This window comes from Gorilla gorilla, chromosome 2 (assembly GCF_029281585.2).
Source record: "Gorilla gorilla gorilla isolate KB3781 chromosome 2, NHGRI_mGorGor1-v2.1_pri, whole genome shotgun sequence".
Classification (NCBI taxonomy): domain Eukaryota; kingdom Metazoa; phylum Chordata; class Mammalia; order Primates; family Hominidae; genus Gorilla; species Gorilla gorilla.
The window spans coordinates 76,055,748-76,069,371 of record NC_086017.1 but is presented as its reverse complement, the minus strand read 5'-3'; the positions used below and the strand labels follow the sequence as shown (position 1 = coordinate 76,069,371).

The 13,624-nt window shown below is 41.3% G+C and overlaps 1 protein-coding gene across 1 annotated transcript in view; it reads right to left on the bottom strand.

Moving 5' to 3' along the window:
* SLC25A26 (solute carrier family 25 member 26) overlaps positions 1 to 12,618 on the bottom strand; it is a 158,555-nt gene extending 145,937 nt beyond the window's left edge. Inside the window, exon 1 of the mRNA XM_031009094.3 lies at positions 12,233 to 12,618. Within this exon, the coding sequence (XP_030864954.1) occupies positions 12,233 to 12,265 (33 nt within the window). The 5' untranslated portion in view covers positions 12,266 to 12,618. The remainder of the gene's footprint in view (positions 1 to 12,232) is intronic.
* Between the last annotated feature and the right edge of the window lie 1,006 nt (positions 12,619 to 13,624).

Here is a 13,624-nt window from a genome sequence, read left to right as displayed (position 1 = left end):
AAAGAACTCTATCAAACTCTTTTATTCTTTAGCCTGAAAATGTTATTTTGCTATAATCATCTATCAGAAAGTCATCAGGCAAGTGATTCATTTCATAATTTATGGTAGCTTATACCGAAAAGGTCTAACTAGAAAAAAATCCAAAGAAATAGGACATAACCCAGACAACCAGCAAACCTTGCTACAGCATCACAATGTATCGAGACCTCAATATCTTATAGATAAAATACATGTCTCTACCTTAAGTTAATAAACGTATGAAGAGTTGGCAGACTGTAGAGAGGAAGTGCCCAATTAGTGCTCTGCAATTACTCTGAGAAGTTATAGGTCAGAATTACATGCTATAAAACTTTTTTTCTCAAAAGGAGGAGGGCACACCATAAAAACAGCATTGCTGTTCCCCTCTAGGGCAAAACCAAACCATCTGTGTAATTTAACTAAGCAAAATTAATAGAGGCCACTGGCCTAAACGACAGCTAAGAAGAGCCAGCCATAACATCAACATGGCTTCTCAAGGGAAACATTCCCCTGACAGTCTCGGTTTCCTCCACAATGAAGTGGCCACCCATGACTTGAACCACCATCTTCCTCACTGCAGAACTGCCACCTCTGCTTTCTGACATACGTGGCGTCTTCCCCACTTCCTATTCATTCTCCCTGCAGTGCTCGCTGCCTCTTTGTACTAATCATTTTCGTAAAATCCAAATTTCATCTTGCCACTCTTCAGCCTATAAATCTTCCAAACTTTCCAACAGCCCCGAGGATGAAGAAGAAAACCCTAGCACGGCCTTCCAGGCTCTGGAGGTTCTGGAGCCCCTCCAACCCCCAAAACTCGCACTATGTGCCCTTTGTTCAGTCCTTTCTTTCCACCTGGATCTTTTCCTCTAAATCATCTGATCTTCCTCATTTCAAGGACTTTGTACAGACGCCCCCTAATCTCCAGTTCAGGTTTAGATCCTGTTGTTTCCAAGTACTGAACACACTTTTAATTACATAGTTTTGCCTCTGACCATTTGTTCAGTACCAGTCCAATTAAACCACAAGATCTATATCTGTTTTGTTTACTAATATGTTTCCAGCACCAGCACATATTAATAGGAGGCATTCAATGGCTCTAATAAAGGGTTACTATCTATATTTTAGAAGGCACTACAAATCAACCTTAAAAAGGTACACTGAATTTTTTCAAAAATAGCAAAAGACAGGACCAGGCAATTCCCAAAAGAAAAATATAAATGACTAACAAAAATATGAAAACATGATTCTCTGTCATTATCAAATAAAAACAAAATGTTTTCCCAATTAGAAAAAAATTAAAAATATGAAGAATCGGTATGGGCACTGTTAACGAAAACATTACCATAATCTACTGGAGGACAATTTGGCAAAATGAACATTTTAAATTATCAAACCTTTGATCCAGTTATTACTAAGCATTTCTTCCACAGAAATAAATGCACAAATATACAAGAATGTCTACTACAGCATTCCTGTAATAATAAAAAATTGAAAACAACCTAAAAGTCCATCCACTGGGGCCCTGTTAAGTAAACTAAGTTATACACAAATAATGAATTGCTACATAGCCTTTACAACAACAAGGTAGGCTGGGTGCAGTGGCTCATGTCTGTAGTCCTAGCTGCTGGGAGGCTGAGGTGAGATGCTCACTTGGGCCCAGGAGTTTGAGGTTGCAGTAAGCTATGATCACGCCACTGCCCTGCACTCTAGCTTGGGCAACAGAGCAAGATCCTGTCTCTAATAAAAAAAAAAAAAAAAAAAAAGAGGTAAACCCATACTTATTGGCACAGAAACATGCACTATATTCTTAAATTAATCAAATTAGCTATAAAACAATATATGCTATATAATCCCATCTTTTAAAATGTGTAACTATTTGTATATGCATAATTAGAAGTCTGGAGCATAAACAGTAAATTGCTAGAAATTATTGCCTCTGTGGAAAGAGATTCAGGATGAGAAATACTACTGTTAACAATATTTCTTGTTAATTTTTTAACAAGAAATTAATTTTTAAATAATTTTTAACAATTTTAAATAACAAGAATTATTAATTTTTAAACAATCTTGTTAATTTTTTATTTGCTCAAGTTTTGTAATGAATATTACAAATATATAAAAGCTAAGTCATTCAAAATTAATGCTTCCCCTGGGGAAAAAAAAAATCTCTAATTTACTGGTTGTACTTGATATATAGAAGCCACTCAGCAAACGGTAACTAAGAACCTCAACCTACTGACCCTAAGCTACCTCCTCTGCAGCTTCATGAAGCTTCACCCTCTATAGACCTTGGAGTTTTCAACCAATCTGAGTACTCTAACATCTCAAACATGTCCTGAAACAATTTATTTTTTGAGATGGAGTCTCACTCTGTCACCCCATCTGGAGTGCAGTGGCACAATCTCAGCTCAATGCAACCTCTGCCTCCCAGGTTCAAGCGATTCTCCTGACTCAGCCTCCGGAGTAGCTGAGACTACGGGCACATGCCACCATGACTGGCTAATTTTTATATTTTTAGCAGAAGCAGAGTTTCACCCTGTTGGCGAGGCTGGTTTTGAACTCCTGACCTCAGGTGATCCACCAGCCTTGGCCTTCCAAAGTGCTGGGATTACAGGCATGAGCCATTGCACCCAGTTGTTTCCTAAAACTTCTCATTCCTGTGCTTCTGCTTAGGTTTTTCTCTCAGTCTAAAATTCCGTTTTTTGTGGTTTTTTTTTCTGAGACAGAGTTTTGCTCTTGTTGCCCAGGCTGGAGTACAATGGCACGATCTCGGCTCACTGCAACCTTCACCTCCCAGGTTCAATTGATTCTCCTGCCTCAGCCTCCCAAGTAGCTGGGATTACAGGCATAAGCCACCACGCCCGGCCTAAAATTCCCTTCTTATCCTTGTCTCCTGCCTATTGCAGCCAGCAAACCACCACCGCCTCCACCCCCATACATACATACATGCACACACACACCCCTGACAAAATCCTCTCCGTTCTTAAAGCTGCAACCCAATGCCATATTCCTCATAAAGCCTTTCCCAATTTTCCAGTCAGAATTAAATGCTATGTCCTTGACTCTAGTATATAATGTTGTTTATATTTCACTTTTGGTACTAACCATCATGTCTGACATTTAGATCCTTCAGAGTAGAAACCAGTTAGTCACCTGTCTTCCTAAATATCTAACCGAGTGTCTCTTACATAGCAGGGTTGCTAAAATAGAAATGTGGGATGATGAGATAACACTTTCTAAAAAGAGGAAATGTTCAGAAGAAATCTTGCAGTCAAGCACTGCTTGGTGGTCCCTGTTCTGGTCTGCCACAGCACGTGTGACAACCAGAAGTCAGGGTCAGCTATCTGCTGCTATTCTTCCCAGCATTCCTCAGCCACCATGACCACTTTGTGGAATACTCAGGTGGACTTCTCCAGAAATCTCTGCTTAATATTACCTCCTAATGGAAAGAACTGTGTACATTCAGCTTTTTTTTAGTGAGGCTACTCTCAAGAATACAATAATAATGGTTCTAGAATCTGACTCGATTATTCTTCCATTTCTCCAGGAATTCTTTCAAATTAAGTATTGCCTAAGAACACAGCTTTGGCATCAAACAGATTTAGCTTCGGTTTCAACTTGGTCTTTGTATTTGTCTGTTCTCACAAAGCTATGAAGAAATACCTGAGACAGGGTCATGTATAAAGAAAAGAGGTTTAGCTGACTCACAGCTCCGCACCGCTGGGGAGACCTCAGGAAACTTACAATCATGCCAGAGGGCAAAGGTGAAGCAGGCACCTTCTTCACAGGGCGGCAGGACACAGTGAGTGCAAGAGGGGAAATGCGAGACACTTATAAAACCATCAGATCTCATGAGACTCACTCACCATCAGGAGAACAGCATGGGGGAACTGTCCCCAAGATCCAATTACCTCCACCTTTGGTTCGTCCTTGACACATGGGGATTATGGGGATTACAATTCAAGATGAAATTTTGGGTGGGGACCCAGCCAAACCATATCAGTCTTCTTACGGAAACTAACCTCTCTAAGCCTTTGTTTCTTGACACATGAAACAGGGAAAAGAGTACCTATACTTCATAGAGTTTTTGAGAATTAAATAAAATAAATGAGAACTAAACACAATCAGATGAACCTGTTATATGGTTAGCAAAATGCCTAGGCCTTAATCAATTATCAATAAACAGGAACTACTATTTTTAGAATTATATTACTATAAACATCCTTCAAAGTTTGCTGGTACCAATACTGACATGCAAATACTAAAAACCATGCAAAAGCCTAAAGAGTACTTTACCAAACACTGAAGATGACATTCCTATATTCAACCCAACTGACAAATTCATATATTAAAATCTGTAAATTCAAGTTTTTCACTAGCAATAATGAATTAAAAGCTCTTCTCAAATTCTGCTCTCTGGACAAGAATCCCCAGTGAACTGACTCAACAGAAACCAAATCATGTGATGCATGACAGGAACATTCAGCATCAACTTCAAAAACTTAAGAGAAATACTAGTGTTCAAATTGCTTTATGATTCTTGTATTCAAACTTACATGTTAATTTTTTAAAGTAGAATATAAAATTATACCTATATGACCTCAGCTATGAAAAAGTTGCATAAGCACTTTTAAAGTGCTCAGTAAACAGTTAAGTGTTACCACCACTTGGAATTATATAATTAAGTTTCGTTTAGCATCTGCCTCCTACTAGACTCTAAATCCCTGAAGGTGGGGGACCACATTTTTCAGGCATTCAACCCCAAATAACACAGCAAAGGCCAACAAATGTATCTGGTTAAGCATGTAAAAGACACCTGATTTGCGGAGGTGAGATAACTGTGGGTGTAACTTTTATCTTTCCTTTATTTGGAATTTAATTAATGTTACCCAAATTTTATCTGTATTACAAAAGATTTAATATTTAGAGCAACTTTCAACATGTAGTAGCAGGGTTTGGAAGTGGTAACAAAAGCACATTAACAAGTCACTTACAGCTAAGTTATCAAATACTAAAACTTTCCAAGTATGCCTTTCTTAAACAGAAAGAAAAATGAAAAAAGAAACGTAGTCCCATCTGTGGGTAGCAGAGATGCACAAAAAAATGCCTCCATCACAGTGGTGGTTATCAGTTGTGGTCCTTGCATGATTGGTGCTCTCCAAGCAGTGCTTTGCGTGCTCCACGGGCTGAGCAAAATTTGGAATATACTTGTGTTTAGATAATTTCTTGCTCAACACAAAAGCAAGCAAAAAGGGAAGACTTGCTCACTCTGACATAAATGCCAAAAATAAACAAGTCACACAAGTCCTGAAAAAGAGAAGCATAATTCTCAATTTTTTATAAATTTGGAGATAATCTTTACTTTAAAGATGCCCTTTACTCCAAATTGAAAACTAGGAGGTCACTAGCCAGAAAAGAGGCAAAACAAGAAAAACAACAAAACAGAAAACCTCTTTTAATAGTATACTCAATACTTCATTCATATTACCTTTCTTCACTCCACCCAAGAACCCCTGCCATCATAACCCACATTGTTCCCCTCAAGTATCCTACTGCCTGTAGGCGGTTCTCAGCAGAAGGGCAGGTCCAGTGAGAAGACACCCAAGTATCATGAAAAAGCTCCCCAGATGACAGCACCAGCCAAAAATCACCTCACTAAAAACAGGAAAACAAAAACTAAAACTACAAGCGGTCCTCACTTTGCATGGTACCTACATACATGAATTTCAGTTACCATGATTTACTTAAATAACATGAATCTCCCAATGACCCAGGTCAAATTTCAGTTACCACAGCATATTAACTATGAGTAACTGGATAAAGTGTAAACTTTACCACTTCTTCAGTCCACAAATCACAATACAATTAACAGAAATCACTGCCTATTACTCAGTTTACGCACAGACTGCAAAGCAAATAGTTGTTACCTCCTTATCTCCCAGTAATAAATGCACATGACATTTTATAAAAATAGAAAACTGATGAGCAAAGATGAAAATGCAAAAAAAATGAAAAGTGGTAACACAAAGTTAAACGAAAATCAGACATAAATGGTATTACAGAAGAAACAGCTGGCCATGGAAATATTCACACTGCTGCCATTAATCTAGATAAGTAACTAGAAAAAATAAGTGAGAGCAAATTTAACATAAATAAGGAAAGTAGTTGTGATGAAAAGGATGAAAATGTCCCAGACGAAGTTATGTCAGCAAGTCTTCACATTAAAGGAACTCACAACATTGAAAGCACAAAAAATAAAATGTTAGAAGTTGATCCAAACTGAGAAAGCAGTATGACAACTTGCCAAGGCATAAAAAGATGCTTCTTCTATAACACATAATGAGAACACAAGCAAATGTTCAAACTACTGTTGATAAGGTTTTGTCCAAAAAATTAAGTTATTAATGTTTCTAGTGTTTTTAATTACAGTGTACTAAATAAACATCAGCTTTGCAATTTTTCCCCTATATATTTACAACCAAAGCATTTTTAATGTTTTGACAAAAATCTTAGGGTCGGCCAGGTGTGGTGGCTCATACCTGTGACACCTCTCTCTACAAAAAAAATTTTCTAAAAACTGTAAGAACAACATGGGCTGGGCTCAGTGGCTCATGCCTGTAATCCCAGCACTTTGAAGCTGAGTCAGGAGGATTGCTTGAGGCCAGTACTTCAAGACCAGCCCTGGCAACACAGCAAGACCCTGTCTCTACAAAACAAGAAAATTTTTAATTAAAAAATTAGCCAGGCGTGGTTGGTGCATGCCTCTAGTCCCAGCTACTCAGGAGGCTGAGGTGGGAGGATCACTTAAGCCGAGACAGCGCCACTGCACTCCAGCCTGGGCAACAGAGAAAGACCTTGTCTCATAAAAAAAAAAAAAGAACACATATGAAATGGTTTGGCTCTGGGTCCCCACCCAAATCTCATCTTGAATTGTACCTCCCATAATTCCCACATGTTGCAGGAGGGGCCTGGTGGGAGGTAATTGAATCATGGTGGCAGGTCTTTCCCATTCTGTTCTGGTGATAGTGAATAAGTCTCACAAGATCTGATGATCTTATAAAGGGGAGTTCTCCTGCACACGCTCTCATCTGCAGCCATGTAAGACGTGACTTTGCTTCTCCTTTGCCTTCTACCATGATTGTGAGGCCCCTCTGCCAGCCATGTGGAACTGTGAGTCCATTAAACCTCTTCCCTTTATAAATTACCCAGTCTTGGGTATGTCTTTATCAGCAGTGTGAGAACAGACTAATACAGGAAATTGGTACCCACAGTAGGGTGCTACTATAAAGATACCTGAAAATGTGCGAGCGACTTCAGAATGGGTAACAAGCAGGGGTTGAAACAGTTTGGAGGGCTCAGAAGACAGGAAGATGTGGGAAAGTTTGGAACTTCCTAGAGACTTGTTGAATGGCTCTGACCAAAATGCTGACAGTGATATGGACAATAAAATCCAGGCTGAGGTGGACTCAGATGGAGATGAGGAACTTCTTGGTAACTGGAGTAAAGGCCACTCTTGCTATGCAAAGAGACTGGCAGCATTTTGCCCCTGCCCTAGAGATCTGTGAAACTTTGAACTTGAGAGAGATGATTTACGGTATCCGACAGAAGAAATTTCTAAGTGGCAAAGCATCCTAGAGGTGACAAAGCATAAATGTTTGGAAAATTTGTAGCCTGATGATGAGGTAAAAAAGAAAAACCCATTTTCTGGAGAAAAATTCAAGCTGGCTGCAGAAATTTGCATAAATAACCAGGAGCCAAATGTTAATTGACAAGACAGTGGGGAAAATGTCTTCAGGGCACGTCAGAGACCTTCATGGCAGCCCCTCCCATCACAGACTCTGGAGGCCTAGGAGGGAAAAAATGATTTCCTGGGCTGGGTCCAGGGCCCCCCTGCTGTGTGCAGCCTCAGGACTTGGTGCCCTGTGTCCCAGCCACTACAGCCGTGGCTAGAAGGGGCCAAGGTAGAGCTCAGGCTATGGCTTCGAAGGACGCAAGCCGCAAGCCTTGGCAGCTTCCACATGGTGTTGGTCCTGTGGGTGTGCAGAAGACAAGAACTGAGGTTTGGGAACCTCTGCCTAGATTTCAGATGATGTACGGAAACGTCGGGATGTCCAGGCCGAGGTGTGCTGCAGGGGTGGGGCTCTCCTAGAGAACCTCTACTGGGGAAGTGTGGAAGGGAAATGTGGCTGCCCCAATAGGGAGTCCCCACCAGGGCACCACCTGGTGGAGCTGTGAGAAGAGGGCCACTGTCCTCCAGACCCCAGAATGGTACATCTACTGACAGCTTGAACCCTGTGCCTGGAAAAGCTACAGACACTGAATGCCAGCCCATGAAAACAGCCAGGAGGGGAGCTGTATCCCACAAAGCCACCATGGGAACCCACCTCTTACAGTAGCGTGACCTGGATGTAAGACATGGAGTCAAAGGAGATGATTTCAGAGCTTTAAGATTTGACTACCTTGTTGGATTTCAGACTTGCATGGGGCCTACAGCCCCTTCATTTTGGCCAGTCTCTACCGTTTGCAATGGGTGTATTTACCCAATACCTGTAAGCCCATTGTAGCTAGGAAGTAATTAACTTGCTTTTGATTTTACAGGCTCATAGGCAGAAGGGACTTGCCTTGTCTCAGATGAGACTTTGGACTGTGGACTTTTGAGTTAATGCTAAAATGAGTTAAGACTTTGGGGACTGTTGAGAAGGCATGATTGGTTTTGAAATGTGAGGATATGAGATTTGGGAGAGGCCAGGGGTGGAATGATATGGTTTGGCTCTGTGTCCCCACCCAAATCTCATCTTGAATTGTAACTCTCATAATTCCAATGTGTTGTGGGAGGGACCTGGTGGAAGGTAATTGAATCATGGGGGCAGGTCTTTCCCTTGCTCTTCTGGTAATAGTAAGTCTCACAGGATCTGATGGTTTTATAAAGGGGAGTTCCCCTGCAGCACATGCTCTCTTGTCTGCCACCATGTAAGACATGACTTGCTCTTCCTTTGCCTTCCACACAACTGTGAGGCCTCCCCAGCCAAATGGAACTGTAAGTCAATTAAGACTCTTCCCTTTATAAATTACCCAGTCTCAGGTATCTTTGTTAGCAGCATGAGAACAGACTAACATGATGTAATTCTACCACCAAAAATACTTAGTGCTATTTTGGAGTATTTCAATCTGGCTTTTTTTTTCCCCATGAATGGAATAGGTTTTAACATAGCTTTAATTAGGTATAAGCAAATATACATACATGCAATGTTTTTCTCTTAATTTTATCTCATAAGCATTTTCCATGTAATTATAGTACATTCTCTTCACAAGCACTATTTTTTATGGCTGTAGACTAGTCCAAGAAATGTCTAATTCTTTCCCTCTGTCCCATGTTTTAGTAGCTTCTTACTGTCTTCACTGAGTTAAATGTTATTTATATAAATATCTTTAGGTTGCTAATACATAGTTCCAGTTGCTTTCCTAAAAGTATGCACTGATCAATGTACTCTTTGAGGATTTTGTTTCTGGATAGCCTACTCTGTGCTCCAAATGATAACTAACATCCCAGAGGCTCTCCACTTATTCAATCCTCTTCATGAAGCTTTAGGAAGGGAGCATTTCAATGTCTGCTACTTGCCAGGCTCTGCTCTGTGTGTTTAATGTTACCTCATTTAATTCTTCAAATCCAAGTTTCAAGACTTCAGCAATCATCTAGGCTTTTCATTCAAAGTAGTACTGAGTGCTTACCTAGTGCCAGGAACTGGTAAAAGAGTAGTAAGCAAAACCAAACTCCCTCAGGAGTGTTCACTGTGTCTCAAAGGCACTCCAAGACATTAAAAAGTAGCCACTCCATTTCCGCACTACTCTGATAATAAAACATTTCAATGGCTTCCATTACACTTCAAATGAAATCCAAATTATTTTCCCTAGCCCATAAAGCCCCACCTCAGCTGGCTTTGCCTACCCCTCCCATACCAAACCCTGCCATGCTATCCTTACCCATTAGGCCTCACCACTTGAAAACTCTAAGCTCTTTCCACTTGAGCCATTCCCCATGACTGAACCTCCCACCCTGATCATCAAAAATTCAAGCCCCTTCCTATCTTTTAGGTCTTAGCTGAAATGTCACCTCTTCGTGGCTTTCCTTGGTCATTCCATCTAAGAGGTTCACCAATATTTGCCTATTCTGTCGCATCTTCAGTTCATTTCTTTCATAGCACTTATTCATTGCAACTGTTTTATCTGTTGGCCTTTCTTCCCTACTTGAAATGGGGTTACCTGCCACTGTATCTACAAAGCCTACCACAATACCTAGTGGGCAGAATAGATGGAAGAAAAACTGTGTGCTGAATGCATAAATGTTTTTCCTTTACCTGGAATGAAATCTAGTTTCTTGAAACTTCCACCTATTGATTCTAATTTTACCCTCTATAAATACATTGGGAAAAAAGTATACTTTACTGCATGTGTATCATACTTTAATTAAGTATATACTAAATCCATTCTTTTGTTAACTGCAGCACTCACCTCTGTTTTAGCAATTGCGACCTTTGCTGACTTCGGAGAGTATCAAGAAGCAGATAAGGGCACGACTCCCAGGTGTCATCACCTGGGTTGGAATATGAGCTCCAATACTTACACAGATGAAATGGATCTCACTTGAGTGATTTTGAACTAGTTATCTAATCTCTTGGTATCCCACTTCCCTCATTTGGAAAATTAGGATAAGAGTTCAATTATTGTGAGAATTAAATGTAATAATGTATGTAAAGAGCTTACCCCAGTTCCTGGCACAGGAATGTTAGCTGACAAACTACTGCTGCTGTGTCACCAGCTAGACAGGAAAGCTCCTTAAAAGCGGTAACATTGGCCAGGCGCCGTGGCTCACGCCTGTAGTCCCAGCACTTTGGGAGGCCGAGGCGGGCGGGATCACGAGGTCAGGAGATCGAGACCATCCTGGCTAACACGGTGAAACCCCATCTCCACTAAACACCCAAAAAATTAGCTGGGCATAGTGGCGGCCACCTGCAGTCCCAGCTACTCGGGAGGCTGAGGCAGGAGAATGGCGTGAACCCGAGAGGTGGAGCCTGCAGTGAGCCGAGAAGGCGCCACTGCACTCCAGCCCGGGCGAAGAGTGAGACTCCTTCTCAAAAAAAAAAAAAAAAAAAAATCAGTAACATTATTTCTTTATATTTCTAAGACCTACCTTATACAAGTTTCAACAAATCTAGATTTAAAGCTATCATCCTACAAGTCTGGCTAAGACATCCCTACTTCCATATAGTCCCCTAACACCCTGAACCCAGCCCACCTGTTATTTATCCCAACAGTCATTTTACTATTTTGTCTCTAACACCTGACCCTTAGGAGCAGGTCTATCTTGTTCACCATGTTATCCTCAACAACTGCAACACCAAAATTCGATAATTAAGTGACTAAATCACTGTGGGCCTCCATTTTTCCTATGAAAATCATTTTTAAAATTATTTACTGTCTGTCTCTGCCCATTCCACACAATGAAAACGTAGGCAGCCAAACTCTGTCTTGTTAACTGCTGTATCTAGTATCCTCTACCAGAGGCTCCAAAATATTTGGTAAAGGACTTTTTTTTTCTGTTAATTCATGTCGATTCTCGTAGTTTTCTGCTACGGAATTAAATACTAAGCCTGTTTATTGACTCCGCAGCGTTCCCGATGAGCTATGTGTGCTCATCAATATTTCTCCAAAGCCTAGGCTTGGAGCAGAAATAGCAGATTATGTATTGAATGAACAACAGAAGGACATGTCATTTTCTAAGACTGAAAAGAGATGCAGCAAAATGAGAAACGTAGTATTGAATAGAAGGGCTGGGAGCGATTTGAGTAAGGTTTTTGTTGTTGTGTTACATACATTTCTTTAATTCCCAAGATCTCTAGAGTAGTTACACTATTTAATGAAAGAGTAGTTAACAGTGTATAATAGAAGCTCTTTTTTAAGTAAATGAGGGTGCAAAAGACAATAAGTCACCTTCCTTCCCCCACCTGTCTCTTATGACCTGGCAGTACAGACATAGCCTTAACACCGGGCCCGCCGGTGGCCTGGGAGCCTCGTGCTCCCTCTCAGACCTGGCTGCCAGTAACCCGAGGACAGTCCAGCGCGCAAAACCGGAAGAAAACCAGTGCAGAGAACCCCCACGGGCTCCAATGCCGGACGCCGGCACTCTGAGCAACCCACCCCACCGCCCCGCACTCACCACCAGCGCTGCCATGAACCCCGGCCGGTCCATGGTCGCTCAGACCTCGTCAAGGCTACAATCCAAGCCGGAGCAGAGGCGTATCACGTCCTCGCGCGCTGGGCGCCGCCATGTTTGTGGCGGGTCTGTCGTGAACTTCCGGGACCACGTGACGTAGAACCACAACAACTGCACGTGCAACGCGGGAGACCTGGACCTAGGGGAGGGCCAGAGAGGAGGGGCGGGGCCTCGGGGAGTGTGGTGGAGCTAAGTCTCGGCAAATCCCTTACCTCGGTTTCCTGCAGCAGCGTTGTGTGCAGCTAGACGGAGGAACTTTCGCGAGCAAAAGATCCGTGGCCGGGATCCAGGAGAGAGCAGCGGTAGAATGAGGCCGGCGTGATTCTGAACTGTAAACCCAGAAGAGGCGTGGCTGTGGCGGAGGGAGGAGTCGTGAGGGGTAGTACTAACCTCGGGAGGCGCGATTCGGAATCCTAATCGGATATTTTATTTTGGTTTATCTCTTAGTTTTGTCAAAAAATTTTATCTGAGTTTATATTAAATTAACCCATTATCAGAAGATTATTAAATAAAGATATAGAAAAATACATCAAAAGTTTCCTGACCGGAGTTAAAAATTAGCATCCTCCATTTCTCTTTACAGAGTTACTGCACTTAAAATTATTTGTGTGTTCAGTTATTTACCTGCTCATGTTGTTCGCTGTTGTACTCATGTGTACACCTCAAAGCACACGTTATTAAGTACTTAATAACATTTCTTGGAGTGGACCTGTCTTTATTAAACAAACAAATACCTTGTAAACTTCTGTGTATATTAAGGGCCAGCTACATCTCAGACGTGGTGCTAAGTGATTGACAGACATTTTTTCATCTAATCCTTTCACCAACCCTATGATGTCAGCAACACTACTGTCCTCATTTTACAGAGGCTCCTGATGCTCCAACAAGTAACCGACTCGATGTGGCTACAGAGAACATAGCAGAGCAAGCACTGAAAATATACTTAATGGCCTCATCATCTTTCCTCAAAACCGTTATAATAGCCTGAGCAGGCTCCTTGCCTGGCCTTTCTTCAATCCCTATTCTATAACACTGCTAGAATTATTCTTATAATTATTCTTATTCTCTTCTAGGTAAAATGATCTAGAAATGCTACGCAGAATAGCTTTAAGTGTTAGATGGAATTCAAATTCTATCACCTGCTGGGTTTGGGCATAAGTTTTCCAAGATTAAGTTTTCTCCCCTGTAAAGTGGCGATAATGATAGTCACTTTGTCATGCGGTACTATTATATTAATAGATTAAATGAGATAATGCACTCAAGTTCTTAGCCTAGTTCCTGGCTCATAGAAAGTACTCTCTAAAGATGATGGTAATGTTATTTCCCTGCTTACAG